Genomic DNA, 18,833 nt, shown 5'->3' with positions numbered 1-18,833 from the left:
CAGGGTCATTAGGGCCACGTCAAAAGAGATTTTCAAAATGTCCAAGAATGAAGATTCTTGGACTCAGAGAAATTTAGTGCAGAGTTCTATCACGATGGCATTAAGAAAGTAGATTTTGTTTTGTTACCCTAAAAAAGAATTTCTATTTCAGTTTGTGACCCTTCCCCCTTCTTTCATTTGGGTTGTCACTGAGAGTCTGCTTCCATACCTCTCCTCCTCTCCACTCTTCATCAGTTATTTATACACATCTCCCGTCTATATTAGGAAATCTGCACTGAACTCAGAACTTAGATGTGACTCACCTGTGCTATGCAGAGGGGAAGGATCCATTCCATTTAGCGCATTCCAGGAAGTTGTTGGCTTTCTTTTCTTCAGTGTAACATTGCTAGCTCACGGTCAGTTTGTCGTCTAGAAAGATCCCCATTTTTTTAATTGCACAGATACTTTCTAGTTGATCAGGCCCAAGGCTGTATGGGTGCAATGTATTTATTCCTGCTGCATATCATTTATTCTTCCCACTGGAGCCATCAGCCATTCTAATTCTACTTACAACTTACAACCACTTGAATATTGAAATTAACAATTCTATGTTAAACTCAGCGTCTTCATGCTCACAGCTATAATCTTTCCTTTAAGACTCCATTAAAAACAGAATGCAAAATATCAGAAAATGGATCTCAGTATCAACGTAACAAAGAGTAATAGCTGGCAGTGATAACTTGCATTGAATTTCAGAAAAAGCAGCGTGAAAACTCTCGAATACTACTATCATACTTTCAGAAGGTTCATTGTCTTGAATATATTTAACTGATAGAGCTAATGAAATCCTTCTAGTATATTTAACCATGATTAAAAATGTATCTATTCAGATGCATTTTTGCTTTATTTCTCATGGAAAGTCTCCAAAAAAACAGAAAAATCTGTTGCTATTCTACTGCTGAAAAATACCGTTCAATGGCACATTCATGATGCAGAGAAGAGTACTTATTCAGGTCAAAGCAAGGAATTATAAAGACAGAAACAGATATAAAAGATTGTTTGTATTTTATAAGAGTTACATTTTCTTAACTGAAGTTCAAATTGTTTATTGTGTTATTTACCTTTATGTCATTTATCTGTAAAGCCATTAGAAAGGATTGAACAACTCATTATTTTTATGTTCCGGACTGATAGGGGACTATTATTTTAAAATAAATAAATAAATAAATAAAAATTGCTGAAGAAAAAAACACTGCAAAATTCAAAAGCCTACAAAATAATAATCAATTCATTATAGATCTAAGATTACACACATACCACATCTTAAAAATAGACACTTCTAGTTTATCAAATAAAAAGTTTTAAAGTGATTTAATCTAAGTCAGTAAGCATCTGAATACCATTACCTCTGTCAATGGAAATGATTAAATCAACACATCGTTCTGAAATAGAAGCTGTAGATTTGACCAGAAGACACAGACATTTGTATAAGATACTGGGCAGTATTCTTGACCTATATTATGCAGTAGGCTATAGAAGTCAAAATAGTCCCTAGGGCCTCAGAAATGTATGTACTTTTGGAAGTGAAAGACTTCCATTGACAAAGGGCCTTGCAGTCTCACAGACAGGAGCTAGGCACTGAAGATAAATGCATTCAGACAGGGAATATAGTATCCAGTTTTATCAACAAAGGAAATAAGCCATTGGAATATTTTAAAATGTAGACTTGATTTAAGAATTCTTCAGTGAAATTCTATGCAGTGTGCTATATCAGAGGTTAGATGAGATAATTATACTACTTTAAAAATTCAAAAAGGGATGAATCTCTACAGCAGGTTTGGGTTTACTGTGATAAGAAGAAAAGCCATATGAGATAATAATTCTTATGAATGTGAGAAAATAACTGCAGAATTCACAGCATCAAAGAATGGCCAGGGTTGGAAGGGACCTCAAGGATCATGAATCTCCAACCCCCTTGCCACATGCAGGGCCATCATCCTCCCCATTTAATATTAGACCAGGCTGCCCAGAGCCCCATCTAATCCGGCCTTCAACACCTCAAGGGACAGGGCATCCACAACCTCTCTGGGCTGCCTGTTCCAGTACCTCACCACCCTCTCCAGTCCCCTGATCATCTCTGTGGCCCTCCTCTGGACCCTCTGCAACAGCTCCCTGTCTTTCTTGTACTGGGGGCTCCAGACCTGGACGCAATACTCCAGATGGGGCCTCAAAAGAGCAGAGTAGAGGGGGACAATCACCTCCCTGTCCCTGCTGGCCTCTTCTGATGGAGCCCAGGATACCATTTGCTTTCCGAGCTGCAAGAGAACACTGCTGGCTCTTGTTAAGCTTTTCATCCATCAAGACCCCCACGTCCTTCTCTGCAAGGCTGCTCTCAAGGACCACTCCTTCCAGTCTGTATGGATGCCTGGGATTTCTCCGGGCCAAGTGCAAAACCTTGCACTTTGCTGTGTTGAACCTCATTAGGTTCACCCAGGCCCACCTTTTGAGTCTGTGGAGGTCCCTCTGAATGGCATCTCTTCCTTCCACCGTGTCAACCACTCAGCGGTTACTCATTCCTTAGATCAGATTTTTGTTTTAGCATATACTATTGCCAAAAGCATCTGTGGGCCTAAACAGACACTGGTATAAGCAGTGATGGCAGTCACAGTCATTAGCTTTCACCTAGTATGCAATCTTGCCATTCTTTTAATCTTTTAACCATTCCAATGTTTCCTTCCAAGTCTGAGTAGTCCTCTTCCCCATCTAGTCTTTTGAACTCACTTCTAAAGACCTGCAGTTTCTTGTCTTGGATGGCAGCAGGAACAAGCAAGTTCAGACATGTTAAGTGCTCGTTTCAGAAAAGCAATAGGACAAGTTCCCCTCTTGTTTCACAAATACAATGGCTCTGCCATCCAATTTACACTCCACTTAGTTTTGGTGCAGGGGGAAAAAGAGAGGAGAACAGACTAGGTGTAGTGCAGTAGCTTTTATAAAGTAAGATAGTTTTATAATCTTCACTGTAAGGGGTTACCAAGAAGATGTGAAAAGAGGCACTCCCTATCTCTGAGAGTGCCTCTCAGCTTTTATTTAACTTATTAAACAAACAAATGCATGGACTAAAACTGAATTTAGACTTCAGACTATTTTATAACTCTTCAGTAGGCTAATTCACCATCTTGACTCTAGCTTTTCTTACTCCTACTTGCCTGTAGCCAAATGTGACAGGGTAAGATTCTGTGTGAGGTATGAACTTGTGTTTAATGAAATGGAGGAAATGGCTCAAAGGCAAATGTTCCTATTTTATTTCACACAGAGATTCATATTATGAAAACACAAGGATAGCTATGGACGGTGATTTATCTAGAGAGAAAACATTAACACAAGCATTTCTTCCTACACCTGAGGATGTTCAACTATGGACTCCAATATGAGTATGAACAGCAACTTTAGAGGAAGCAAAATAAAAGGAAGGATTTTCTAGAGGGTATGCCTGCAAGGTTAAACTATCATCACCCACTGGGTGTAATGATAGTGACACTATAAAACCAAAGCTTTTTGCATGAAAGGCTTAGCTTCTCCACATGGGACCTTATCATATGACCAAGTGTAACACAAGACAGTCTTGCCATTACTCTGAACTTTAATCATAATTAAACCTCTGCCATAGAGATATTCCTAGTTATTACTGGAATTATAGTATGATTTAATACCCCTGTCATCATTTGACTAAACCGCTCCAGTATTAGGTTTATTAAAACGTGAGAACTCGGGTATTTATCAGGCAGATTTACCCATATAATGTTAACACACTGAAAAGAAAAAAGCTATCTTCAAGTAGCATTACTGATAGACAGTATTACCTCCAAAAATTTACAACTGCTTCACAATTTTTAATTAATATCGTAGGGCATAATAGAATATTCTACTTAATTTGAAGGTCAACTTTTTTTCTTTGGCAAAGAAAAAGGGATGACCTTCAAATCACTTTTTCTTCTGTATCTCACAGTTTTTAGAAAGTGATTACTTTGTGTTATGTAACACATATTGATACTACTTATTAATGAGATATAAAAATAAGGCAACCATTATTTAGTTTCCTAAACATACATCAGAAAACATAAATATTGTATTTCTGTCTGATTTTAACCATTGAAGTTATTGCATATATTCATCACAGCGTACTGTAGGCTTTCTCACCAGATCAGTTCTAGCACTTCACAAAGTATATGCTATTCCTCTTTATCCCTTTGAAGGAAAATGAATCACATCCACAGCTTGCAGCTATCAAAATGTGATTTATCAAGCATATTCATAAAAGTGTGTATTTCCTCTTCTTTACACTAGGAGGCACATTTTTCCTTCATACAGTTTCATCTCGCAGCTGCTGCATGAAACTCTTAGATTCATTTAACAATTTCAATTTAAATTTAAGTCCCTGACAACTTATAGTAAACCACATTGAAAAAGAGTTTCCACTAACAAGGTTTTTCTTGATGCTGATGAAAACCACACTCATAAAAATGAAAAATGACATTCTGCACCTGACTGCTGACAAACAAAAACATAGTTTTCTTTAGACTGACTAAGGAAGAAATAACTCACATCAAAATACATCAGACACCCATACATTTTTAACAAAACCAATCATAACAGATGTTTATGTTAGTAGTGCATTGTGCATTTATTCATTTATTTCATGTTAAACACATTACAAACCACTTAAAACAGGATTTTTCATAATAAAAGATCTTAAGTCATACAACTAAATACGATTTTTTTTTTCCATTTTTTTCCGTGTGTTTTTTTTTGTTTGTTTTTGTTTTTTTTTTTTGTTTTTTTTTGGTCAGTTGATTTCTAATGGGATTGTTAATTGTTTAAAGTCTTGAAGAAACTAAAAGGCAAATAACTTTCATCAGATGTTTGATCATTGGAATATCATTTGATTTTTATAGGAAATGTAATATGCATTCCAAATGCAGAAATGTTTATATGGAGAACAGATGAGTTCAGAATTTCACAAACCATAGAAAGTAAAGCTATCCAAATTACACAAGTATGTATGTACATATCTACATATACATACATCGCAGATTACATATACGCGTATGTATGTGTATGTATATACGTTCAGATTATTCAGAAACAGTACTTTCCAAGAAAATACAGACTCTCCTCTACTGTGTGTACTTTGCTTTTATAACAAACTATAAGAAGTGTAATATGTGCAGTCTTCTCCTGTCTGTCATCATGGTTGCAAAAAAAAAAAAAAAAAAAAAAGGTAATATTGTGCTTTTTTTTCCATTTTTCTTGGCCCATGCTTCTGGCAAAGTCATAGTCAGCAAGACAAAGCTAAGATTCTTAATCACTGCATTTAAGTTCAATAAAACACTGTAACATACACAAGGCTTACCTTACTAATCAATAATATATGCAAAATTAAATCATTGTAACCATGGCTCTTGAATAACGAGACCTCCTGTAGTAAATTTGTATTACTTGTTATTATCACCTAATAATGCATAACAAAACTAAGTGCTAGTGTCACTCTGTAGTGATATGCTGTTTTTAAACAAACTGAAGTATTGTTCACTGGTGAGACACTTCCGACAAAGCATAACAAAGTGCTAATGAAATAAAGGTAGAATTAAGTAAATTACAACCGATGGGTTATCATAGTTCCCTGACAATTGATTAATATAGATCATGCAATGCTGAAATGAAAAAGATATCTTAGTGAACAGAATGAAACACTTGAGGGGGAAAAAAAGAAAAAAAGAAAAAAAAAAAAGCATTTAAGTATAAATTTGGACTGCACACAACACTATTCAAGTTCATATAAATTTAATTTTTTACTTCATATTTGTATGTTGTTGCCTTTCCCTCATAACTATAGTGACAGTGAGTGGCTGACACTGCTAGTGTTTGCAGTCTTTCTCCATTTCAGTTTCTCCCAGTGAGAAAGACTGCTGCTTTAAGATTAGTCTGATGAGTGTACTCTCATTGTGTATGTTTTTTTTATTACACCATGCAATTGTTTCTATCTCTTCTGCCTCTGTGGAAGTTAACGGTGGCAAGAAAATAAGATAGTAAGATTTATCATACATTCATGTAATAAGTTATTGAGACTTTTAACTCCCAATACACTTTCAACATTGCAGGTTTTGAAGTTTTTGGTCATTGTTCAAAACTGAACTAAAATAGCAACATACTAATGTTGAGAAACAATGGATGGATTTTTATTTGGACAACTTCAGAGCGTACAACAACAAACTACATAATTTACTGAGCATTAAAGCCATTAACCAAAATTGCTCTCACCCTGAGGCAACAACTTTACCATCAAGATTAACCCATTTTCCTATGAATTGCGGCAGACTTTCATAAAAAATACTATAGGAAAAGTCTGTATTTTTTCTGCAGATTTTGTTTTTTGAGATCATTAGAACATATTCTTGTAATTTTCTTCAATTGAAATAGTTAAAATAATAATAAAATACTATTCATCAACTGTGTAATCTAAATGTACTACGCATACATGGGAGTATTACTAGTCTTCATTAAGATTTTTACCTTACAGTAGTATCATTTACCTCAGAGTTCCCAAAGTATTTTCATAAACAGAAATCCCTTAAAGAGTCGCTGAAATTAAACTGTCTCTTCTTATTGCATTTCACTGCAATGAAACTGGAAGTTAAGATTAGGAGTGTCATGGTATACAATGTTAAGATAACACTATGTCAGTTACATTAACCATGAACATATGTAAATGCCCAGAGAGCAATTTTGTCCAATCACCTTTTTGTCCAATCTTCTGAAAAATGTCACAGGATCTTCAATAACCACAAACTGCTTTATACTCCATTTCACTTCTCATCCAAAAACATATGCCTCCAGTACCAAAATAACTTTTGGCACAATGCCTAAACAATAACTTGATACTAAATAAGATATAAAAGTCAAATCCATCTAATGGGCAACATCATTCCTTTCCTGCTTTGGGTTTTTCTAGGATGATTTCTGTCACATTAATGACTACATCATTCCCCTTGTAGTTTGTGAGATTTGATGAGATATAGACTACACTGTTTCAATGTCCATTCTAATTCATTTTGATAAAAGGTGAAAAGCTTGCATGTCAATACTTCACTATTCATTAGTAAAGTTTGATTGCTATATTTTCATAAATTTCTCATGAATTTAGCATTCCCAAGACTAAATTGGGTGTAAGTACAGACATAATAAACCTTTCTTATAGCCTTTAATAACACTCACACTGATGTTCCGATACTGTCTGTATTAGGGATGAATAGTTCTTCATCATAGTTAACATTCTGCATTTGAACAACAAACTTCACAAAAAATTTGTAAAAACACATTTTTAGTAACTTGACATGAAGTTTACTGAGCACATTTTTCTGAACTATGTATTTTATTTCACATTCTGAAAAAATGGACAACTCAGAGTCTGCAAAGCCAATGTGAAAGTGTCATCCAGGCAATGATATCTTAAAACCCCTCTCTGATCTTGTTAAATTCTTCATGCAGTCAGAAAATTAAAAGGATAATTCCTCTTAAGGCCCTCCCTCATTTAAACAAATGTACATTCTTTGCTCCAGAGTCAATGCATTCATAGTTGCTAATCTATTACAGTTCTTTGCATTCCTACAGACCTAAGGTTTAAGGTGATAAACCCAACAATACTTCTGTTTAGAGGAGAAAAGAGTAAGCTATCAGATCTAGAAAAAAAAGGAAGGAAAAAGGGAAAAGTAGAACAAAATTCAGACAGGAAAAAATTTCCTTTTTTTTTCTTTTTTTTCCCCTAGAGTTTTATAGTTTTATCCAACGTATCCTCTTCATACTGAAAAAAATAAATATATGAAAAAAAAAAAAAAAAATGCTACTAAGGTCAATAGTCCACAGTTTACGTTCTCATTTACCGTGACTTAAATGTAATTCAAATCCAGTTCTGCCCAAATGAGAACATGGGTCAGAATTTTGTGCAGCAGATCCCAGTGCCACCTTCCTTCCCTGTTGTACAGGCTCACTGAAAATTTAATCATCTATAAAAAAGGGAGAAATGTCAGAGGAAGAAATTAATCCTTATTTCTGTACTCCTGAAATGCAGGAGAATGCAAGTTCAATTACCTTCCAAGAGCAGAGACAAGGCTTTTAATCTTTGTCTACACATTCTAGACAGAAAACAGAAGGCTTAATGGCAGTGTTATTGCCCTCCTCCAGTTTTCAGTGTGCCCAGGTCTCCATCTTGCAATGCCGAAGAACTAGTCACAGCTTTTGAGAAGACCTCACTTCATATATTTATTTATTTATTTATTTATTTATTTATTTATTTATTTAGGGTACTGACTGTCACAAACACTGCAATCATGTAGATTTATTATGGCAAAGGAAAGAAGGTGGGAAAACCAAAAGAAAACAAAAGAAAACAAAAACAACTTCCCAAAGTAGGTACACGCTTAGTAGTTGCATTAAAATGCTCAAAAAAATGTTCCAAAAAGCAGATCATGCCATTTCAACTTAACAAAGAAACCGTATGATCCTTGTAGTAAGAAGGAGATATTATAGATATGTGATTGAAAATTGGAATTGATGCATTTTTCAGCGCTTCAGTGATTTACTAGATTAGTCTAACAGATAGGGTAACCTCAAAAAGCCCAATGCTAAGTGATATCAGCACTGCAGACTGCTTCATAAGATTTCCTTCTTTCCATCCATTCTGACCATGCAAAACAGTCTGGAGCTGTTTTTTTTCTCATTGGACATGTCTCTGTTTCTTCAGATGAATTACCACACGAGGAACTCCAGGCAAACCACATTACCTTCTACCAATCATTATAAGCTAAACCAAATATTCATGCAGGTGCTTAAAAATATCTATCATTACAAATCTGAAAGGGAAGGAAAAGAGTGACCAAAGCAATTCAGGTAAGCAGAGCTCTGTCAGTGACTCACCCGAGTTGGGGTCAGAGTTGCCATCAGCTTCAGTCCTCTTGTCTGGTGAGGCCTGGTCGTAGAAGTCATCCTGCGGCTGAACCAGAGGGAGAGGGTGTGAGATCAGGGTTCCACCACCCACTGGCTCGTGGTCTCCCAGACCACTGTCACTGCAGCTTTCCTGGGAGCCATCAGGGAGGTGAAATGTAACACGTCGCTGGGACTACAAAGAAGAGCACAGGACATGCTGATTAGTGCTCTTCTTTTCTGTTCTCCTGAGTTTTTAAAAAAACTTTTGAAGTACAACTAGTTTCCTGGCAATGCTTGAGGGGCAATTGAGTTTGCTGGTGATTTTTTAAATTTATTTTTATTTTTTCTTTTAGAGCAACCCAGGGAAGACAGCAGACAAAAGTGCGTATCTACTCATATATGAAGTAACCTTCTCATGAGAAAGTGATCAGTAGACCTTTAGGTATGTTTCTCATCATTTAAAAATCGTGATCTATGAACACTTCCTGATAAGCAGAAATAAACACTGGCAAACTGTTATGAAAAGCAAACATCAGAAAATGTAATAAATATACACTCCTGAGTTTAAAACCCATATTATCACTGTTCATATTATTGAAATTCCAAAAAAAAAAAAAAAAAAAAAGCCCACCAAGTTAAACATACAAAAAAAAAAAAGTATGTTTTTACTTTGTCATCTTTCAAGAATTGAAAGATTTATATGGATATTGAACTGATATCAGCACTCTACCTAATACAGACATTTAGCTCTGATAATGTAACTGTGAAACTGCACCGGTCAACAATGAATCACAGAATGCAATGATGGAATATGCAGTTACCACTTCTGTAAGAAATATAAAATAACAATCAGGTATTTTTCTCAAAGCAACACAGAGAATGGCAGCCAGAATTGTAATTTTTCTTGAGCTTCTTAGGAAAAGAAGAAAGTCACTGAAAAAGTTAGGAAAAAAAAAAAATCCACATTGTGCATTTGGTTTAGTTAATTATTACTGTGAAACTCTCATCTGGAAAAATAACCTGACTTCATGAGTTGTGGCCACAGTATGATGCAGTAATTCCCCATGAGCTCCACAGCCGTTAGCACTATTGTGAGTTGTTTAGCACGAGCAACTATGGCATTCATGAAAGGAATATAACAGGTCTTCAAGGATCAGAATGCAGCATTTCTGAAGCCTCAGAAACAACTAGTTCAAGGCCATCTCAAGAGGGAGGTTAAATTAAGTTAAGCACAACTTTCCTCAAAAATGAGTTTCAGCAGCAGGGAGTCTGATCAATCTGGTTAGCTAGAAAGATTTAAAGTGAACACAAAATTTGCAGTAAGTTTAACAACTGTTTGTTTAGTGGTTGTTTTTTTTTTTTTTTTTTTTAATGAGAAACCCTTGAGTTAATAGTATTAACTGTATGTTTGCTTATTAAAAACTATTTGTTAATGGTAATTGCTACCATTTTACATGATGATCAATATTTTGTATGAGGCTTCCTTTTATTCACTTCCCTTGGGTAGACACAGATACTTGATTAAGTCAATTTTCGATTACTTTCGTGCAAGTCAGTATAGAAATAAATGTACTATTTGCTCTCGGCTGTGATTTTATAATTAGTATTTTACTTTTAAGTTCCTTTCCTAGCTTTAGGATTGGAATCCAGCTTAAAAAGAACAGCAACAAAAAAAAAAAAAAAAAAAAAAAAACAGATCCTTGAGTCTCTGAGCTGTATTAGTTTATATCAACAGAAATCTTAACTCTATATACTGTCAGTAAGCGTTCTTTTACTTCAAACTTCAATACTTTTTCTTCCAGTATTTTCACTATGGAATTGCCACCCTGAATAATTTTTCTAATCACTAGCAGATATTTTTCCTTTAAATTTGAGCAAAATATACTTAAGCACACAGCTTAAAAAAATCTTCTCTTTCTACATTTATTTTCAGTAACCCAAATTTACAAATCTGTTTTTCCAATGTTAAGAATTTATGTCACTAGTAAAATCATAAGCAGCAGAGGAAAAGGAGATTAACTTCTTAACCTAAACTAAACTAGAAGACTTCATAAGAAAATATGAATAACTGAGAAAATAAGTCCTTAAAGAGGGGAAATGAACATTTCAATATTTTGGAAAATAATTAAACTATTGCACTTACCATCCAAATATACTGAAAAAAATATACAAATGGACAGTTTCATGAGCTGTGTAGCAGACATACTGATCTTGGTTGCCAAAAAGCTCCTTATCCTAGCCAAAATCTGCTCTGACTCTAAACTGACAGTCACTTAGTAAAATGGCAGATGTTGAATACTGATACTGGCAACTCCTCAGTTTTGTAAATTTTTAAGCTCACACTTTGAATGATAAGAAAAAGATATATAAGCTTGGTTGTATGGCTTTCCAAGTGTCTCAATAAGGACTCCACCAATCATAAAGAATTACAAAACTCTGAAGGTCACTTAAACAGTCATCCAGATTCAGAGGTGATGAAGGGGCAGCATGCAATCAGTCAGGAAAAGTCAGACTAAGCCATGCCATCAAAACACTGAGAGGAAAAGCCTTCCACAAAGAGAGACTCAAAGCCAGTGCTTAAGTTTAGACATATCATGTCACTCACAGGGGAAGACTGTCCATTCCATCAACCAGAATCTTATTAGTGTTTTAAAGAACGTTCCACGCAGCTCCCTGCTCCATGGGCTCTCACAGCCTATATTCTGCTCCCTCGGGCTTGGCAGGTGCAGAAGGCCTGAACACCTCCAGGCTCACCAGCACACAGCACACAGCACACTTCTGGGTGCCTCAGTCACCAACACAGCCCCTCTGCCTGTTCGGATGACACTACCTGGCTCTCCAGCTGTATCATATTCAAAGAACAGGCCCCCTGATACTCCAGACTGGTAAACATAGGCCCATTTGTGAAGACGCTGTGGAGAGGAACCAAAGAGTAATCTAAGAGACAAGGAGGTACCAAAGAGTCATATGTGTACCTTGACATCAGTACCATCTATGGGGAAACTTAAAGACCCCCTTGCAAGAATCCCTTGATTGGTAGATGCAGGTGCACTATTAGATTTAACATGTATGAAATAGGTGAAAACTTTGTGAAAATTGTATAATACTCATATGTTAAATGTATATAACGAGGGTGATTTAGTTCTGGGGTGTGCATGCCTTGTTGAGAGATCTGTGTGCACACAGTGCTGTGAAAAAAACAGTGTCAGCTTTCTAAAATATCATTTGGTTTAGAGAGTTTTCTTGGTTATGACCCTCAATAACATTTATAATGCACGCAGGTCCTGCCATGAGCTACTGCTGAGTCCTTGCAGTACTGACACACACAGAACAAGGAGTGAGATTACTCAGAGAGACAGTTGAGAGATTAAATGACAACACAAGACAGACTGTGGTGATCAGCCCCTTTTTATACCCCTTTTTGATTGTTCTTCTGTTCTTTCCAGTCTCCTTCTCCTAAACTTTCATTCACAAGCTTTGCACAGTCCCTCAAATATCCCAAATCCTTGTTGGGAAACATTCCCTTGTTTCACTCTTTTCATAAGTTACAAAGTCCAATTTGGCCCTCTCCGATACTGCTGGAAAAGTTTCCTAGTGGCACATTGCTTAGTGACTGGAAACTTTTAGTCCTTGGCACTGTCTCCCTTGTCTACAAAGTGTGTGTCCCTGGTTTACAGCTTCCCCTTCTAATTATTACTTAAATGTCCTTGATTAATGAAGCAGATGCTCTCACCTTCCACAAATCCTTACTGAAAGCAGGCTGAGTTAGATCCTTGCAGTTCAAGGTTGTCCTTGCCTCTCCGACTCCTTGGACACATAAGATTCCTAAAATAACTGAACATGTTCAAACTGTTTTCTTAAAAAGCTATCCACTCACAAAAAGGCTTTTGCTTTCCAAGGCACATTGACTTTCTATATATAATAATATCAGGGACTTCTTTCAGGAGAAAATCCTAGAGCATGCTTAGAGTATATTTTTATCTGTTCCTCATGCATCCAAATTAAGCTTTGAACTTTTTTTTACCTAAATACAATTAATTTATTCTAAGAAATGCTGATACATGGTACAATTCTGGGATTAATGATAACAAGAAACTACAGTTTTATTTATACTACAGTATATTCAGGAGGAGTACATACAGCATGAGGTAAGGTTATGGTTCAGCTCTACACCACATGGCCAACCTTCAAATCTACAATCTGTGACATATTTAATCATAAATAATCATTTTTTGGGGGAAAAAAAATGCAATACATGGGCTTTCTTTAGGTCTGATCTTTACTTGGAAAATATCACATCTTTGTTATGTAAAACTCAAAATTAAAAGGAAAATTCAATTAAAAACATAGTTTGTGTCATATGAAAAAGCAAACAAACAAACAAACTTGTGTCAAAGTAATTTTAGTATGTAATCCAGGACAATTTAATCAATATATCTTTGAACCTGGGCTGAGTTTAAAAATCAGAAAAACAACTGATATCAGATGTACTGAATCATTCTTCTATTAATCACATTTTGCAGCAGATTTCATAAAGCTCATCCAGGTGAACCATGACTTCACTCCCACAAGAGATACACAGAAAAAAATAATTCTGTATCTTAGATGGTGACAAAAGATAGCAAACTCTAGTGTTGATAAAAAGAGTGTTGAAGCGTAATATGAACTTTTTTTCTGATTCCAGATAAGGTGGTCAGTCAGCCGATACTTTTATAGTAGTAACAACCAAAAGTATATTAAATCAATCATACATGAAACTGGTCTAGCTAGAAATAAAGAAGTAAACTTAAGCAACATCTGACAATTTCTAACAACTGTAATTTGCAAGATCAATAGACATAAATAATAGCTATGATTCTTGAAAATGACAGTACGAACGAAAGCTCTTGAGGGGTTAGGGAGGAATGGATGGAAAAGGGTGGAGATATTTGTGTTCTTATTGGCACAGGCACAGAAAAGTAGAACCTGTGCTTGGCGTAGCCTATTACATCTTTCTTCATTAACACATTTTTATTTCAAGATACTGAAAGCATTTTAAAAATACATCTTAGCCGCATCTTACTCTTCTGTCACATATTTCTCACTTCTGTTTTCTTGATGTAAGGAATTCTAATTGGAAATAAGGTAAAAACTACAGTGTTGGAGCAGTTTCATAATTTTCCAATGCTGCATGCTAGTCTGAAAACATAGTATGTTGGACCAAAATACTTTAATTATGAAAATCTTAGGTTTATAAAATATATTCTGACACTAGAATTTGTGATTTCAATCCATACAAATCTATTGCTTTTGAAAGTAACCTTGTGTATAAAAGACACAATCCTGAAATCCTTACTTAAGCAAAAGAATTTGTGGTTATTGGACCTCATCATGGATTTCTATAATAGTTGGGCCAGTGTTGTTGATAAGAATTAAACTTTGTTCAAATCTTTTTATGTGTATCTCTAGATATAGCAAACGTGTGCTTTTATCTAAGTCAGTATGACCATTCGTGAAAGTGTTAAAGAGCTTAAGTAGAGAAGCTCTTAATCATAATGTGATGACTAAACTTGTTTTTGAAGATAGGAGCATCTTGAGAAAACGTCATTATTAGCATGTCTAGCCAGCCTGTAGAAAGGGAGATTAGCCCTATCTTCAACTGACCAATGGTAAACTGAGGCTGTATTGGGGTTGTACATTTAATTATATTACATAAATATAAATTAAATAAAAATAAATGTAATTAATAATATAAACAAATATAATTATGTATATAATATTTAATTATTATACTTAATATTTTTAAAACAACATTGCAAAAGTCCCAGAGTGTGCTAGCTTTGTGAAAGGCCACCTAGCACCCAAACTCATGCAACTTTGCTGTAAATCTCATCTCTGTGTATGAGATTGGCTTACTGCACACCGGGTAACGAATCCTCCATTATTCAGACTATGCCAGTACTGGTGAGAATTTGGCAGTTTTTCCTGCTGACTTATTTTACAAAAACCATCAAACACTGGCAGAAAGTGGTTTGTAAATTATGTAAGTTATTTAGTTGATCTGAATGCTTTAAATCTGAAGTTGATGAAAGACCATCCCACATCATATTGAATGCCTGAAATGTCCTATAGCAGATGAGTTACAAGCTGTGTTGTAAATAGAATTTTACACTGGAAGTATAAGGACAAGTTTTTCAAAACTATTCAGTGCTTTCATTGCATGTTAGATTCTAAAATGTATTTTACTTCCAATTACGTACTTGAATCAAAGTTACAGAAGTCAGCATTAAGAGGAGATTTTCCATGGTAAAATTGCTTTATTTTGAAAATCAGACTTCAAGCATTGCATAGCTATTGTTTTGATTTTACTAATCAGGGAACCAAGAAATAATTGCTCTATTGTTTCTGCTACTGAATGTCTCTCACAGTGACAGAATCAGCATGAGATGCTATCCATTATGATAAAACAAGATACAATTAAAAAAAACTAAAAACAAAAAAAAAAAAAAAAAGAAAAAGAAAAAAAGAAACATTTCTACACTACCAGCTTAGCTGCTTTCTGAGATTAGAAAGCAGGTAGTTAAACAAAATGTCCACTTCTCCAACATATTTGCATGTCCACTTCTTCAACATATTTGCATGCTATGAGCCTTGATTTCTGATCTTCTAGACAAGAAGAAGCCATCAAGACATCTCATTCACACCAAGTCAAACTAAGCTGTACAGAATGGACCATATGTTTGCATATCAGACTACCTATTCAAGCATGACACATCTTTAATTGTATGTGAGATCTATACATCAGAGGGGAACACTTGCAACAACAAAAAATATTTAACCTTCCTTTCTGAACTATTATGCCATTCTTTGTGTTAAGGTGGCAAACAAACATTGTAAAATAAAAAATAAAGAGAAAGAAAACGATTTGGGAATATTTTCCTTATGTCAAAATTATTCACACTACAGAAGCTCAAAATACAAACATAGAAAAGTAATCTTTATGAAAAAGATACAGAAGAATCTATACATCAAAAACTTATTTGACACTTAAACACCACTCTTAAATAAAGAAGAAAAATTGAAAATAATATCAAGAGAAAACAGTAGAAAAAATCCTATAAAATGATAATGAAGAAGAAGAAATTATGTACAAGTTTAAGAAAATGTAAGCATGAAAGAAATAACTGTGCTTCTTTGGAGGTCCTCTATGGAAAACATCTGTTTGGTAAAGTTTGTTCCTCTCAGGATTAAAACAAAGACTCTTGGTTCATGTACTAAAATGTGGATATAATTTTTTGATGATATCAGACTTGTAATAGAAATGAAGTCACAAAACCGAGCTTAACAGTTTCAGAGGGGAGGAAAATAGGGTTTTAAAAAAAACATAGTTTAAACCCTTCTTTTCTCATAAGATTTCTCTAAGTGCCCATGCTGGAGGCACTTAGGGTGCACCTTTTTAATGCAGCAATTGAGTCATCTGGGATAGGAGATAATTTTTTGAACTAAAATACAACAGGAAACTTGAAGAAATATATCTATGTTTGTATTTGCTCCGGAAAGAATTGGCAAAGTCTCTGAATTAGCATATGGTTGCTGTATTAGTTTGTTTTGTAAACAAACAATAGCTCTTTTGTTTGTTTGCTATTATTTTCAGTTCTGATTGACTTAATAACTTCCCCTTATAATCTTCAATTTTCCAAACTGGAAAAATGAATCTTAAGTATTTTTTTCACTGTGATCTCGGAAAGTGTATAGTATATCCTGCAGGAAGGCCAAAAAGACCACAAATAAGGCTTCATGTAATTCAGTCCAGTGATCTTATACATATTTTCTTACTTCATGCTTCACTTGAGCTTATGAAAGGATATTACTATAAAGTAAAATTATTCTCCTTTCTTAGTAAGAAGTCCTCCTTGCTTCTCTACAATAGTCTTGGCTCAATTTCGCACTTTCTGTACAAACAGTGCAGTAGTTTCTAGAAATTTGCTAAGAGAAATAGGATTCTTTTTTCTTTATTATGTCTAAATTAAGTTTGCTACAGCAGTCCTCATTCAAGGGTCCTACTTGAATCACAAGATAACCCATTCTCTATTCTCATTTTGATATCTCATCCAGAGAATAAACGTGACAGAGGTAGGAAAGGTTTCCATCAATTTCTCAGGCTAAGGAAAGGACGGGAAAAAAAAAAAAAAAAAAAAAGGCAATTTATTCTATATCTTCCTTCTAAGTTTTCATACCGTGCTACACATGTAGGTAGTTTGAGTGGTTAGATATTCTCTTGTTTTCTCTCCCTAACATAACAATGTTAGTATTGATTCCAGAACGTACATTGTTGTTATGTCAAATCGCCATTTGATTTCTTCTACTCAATTTCACTGTAGCAAAATGTCGTACAAATCAGTAAATTACACTGGAATATATTAAAAGGAAACATACAATCACCTCATATGTCTGTTACTACTTAGGCTGAAGATAACTGGCTCCGTCTTCAGTGTGAAAAGAATGACTCAGAGACATATTGTCTCAATTGCCGTCTCCCATTGACTGGGGAGAAAATGTGTGCTTGATGGCCCTAAGCACATGTAAGTATGAAGAGTATACAGCCCCATTCTTTGGGCAGTTCCTTTAGTTTTGCAGAGACAGTGAACAAAGAAACAGTAAACTGCAATCAATTCCTGTGCTTCTAATAATCTTTGGTGATCACTTTCGCCCTTTTTTTAAGTTGTGACAGTTGTAACACTCCTTTAGTTCATTTCATGAAACCAGTAGTCTTCATGCTGTACACTTTTCCCTGTGTTTTTGTTGTTGTTTGTTTACCTGCTTTTTTCTTGTTTTCTTTTTTTTTTTTCTTTTGACAGAACAGAAGCTATCATCTATTTTAAGTATTGCATTTCTAATTAGTATGCAAACACTCATTTTCCCAATAGGCAGTTACTTATCTACCTTAAATCATCTTGACTGTAAGGTAAACTTGACCTAACGTGAAAGCTGAGTGGTACAATTTACTCTAGACTAAATCAGAATGTTACCTACTTCAGTCTGGGAGTTTGCTAAAATACCACTAAATTGTCAACATTTTCTGTTTTAGTCTCCTCCCCCTGAATTAATTGTCTGAGATTCAGGAAATCAGTTCTAAACCCACAGTTACGTAAATTAATTTCTCAGATGCATGGAAAGGCAAGTGGGGGAAAGAAAAGAAACTGCTGTACACAATAAAATATAAAATAGTTCAATATGCAACTAAACTAAATCATTAAAAATTGTTCAGATGCATTATTCAACCAAATAGCTACAGTAAACTGCAGTTCAGTATATTTTTTAAATGTTTCTTACCAGAAACTCTGGGGAAAATAAACCTTAGAAAAGATTCATTAAACATGTAACAATTTGTAAATAAATACCTGCTAAAATTAGTGTTGTGACTTGGACAGTTTCCTAAATAAATTTGTAGTTAATGGAGCAAGAGAGGTAGCTCTTGGCATCCAAAAAGTTGCAGTAAAATGGCTTTTTGAGGTGTCTATACTCAGCCATTGGCTGCAGATGACCAGATAAGTATAAGGTGTTTGACAGCTAGGAGATTCAAGGCAGACTGATCCTTTCACCAATTTTATGTTTTACTCCTTGATAACAGAGAGACATGAAATCCAGAATTTTAAAATTTAAATGCTCAAAGTTAACTTGCCATTAGGAAAAGGCAGATCTTGCATTGTATTCTTCATCAGTTAGTTGAAACTTTAGTTGTCATTAAGTACTGGGACATGGGAACCTGAAGAAAAAGATCTTAAAAACAAAAGATACTGCACCGACTGTGAAGTGCCTTATCTGTTTCTGTGGCACATTTTATAGAAAAAAAACTTCTTTGTATTACAGCTTGGAACATTACAGCATGGAAAGAA

The 18,833-nt window shown here is 34.9% G+C and overlaps 1 protein-coding gene across 8 annotated transcripts in view; it reads right to left on the bottom strand.

The window, feature by feature from the left end:
* The window catches only part of PCDH9 (protocadherin 9), a 719,118-nt gene that overhangs the window by 235,314 nt on the left and 464,971 nt on the right, over window positions 1–18,833 (bottom strand). For 3 of the 8 annotated variants that reach the window (XM_085215762.1, XM_085215764.1, XM_085215763.1), the window contains one exon: window positions 8,950–9,151. In XM_085215762.1, the coding sequence (XP_085071888.1) occupies window positions 8,950–9,151 (202 nt within the window). Of the gene's footprint in view, window positions 1–4,162; window positions 8,040–8,949; window positions 9,152–18,833 lie in introns of those variants that run through there. The other 5 variants (XM_085215768.1, XM_085215769.1, XM_085215765.1 and 2 more) reach the window with 3 other exon arrangements.

Source organism: Meleagris gallopavo, chromosome 1, assembly GCF_905368555.1.
Source record: "Meleagris gallopavo chromosome 1, MGAL_WU_HG_1.1, whole genome shotgun sequence".
In the NCBI taxonomy this organism is placed as follows: domain Eukaryota; kingdom Metazoa; phylum Chordata; class Aves; order Galliformes; family Phasianidae; genus Meleagris; species Meleagris gallopavo.
Note: the sequence above shows the minus strand (reverse complement) of the source record. Positions and strands in the feature narration are given on the sequence as shown.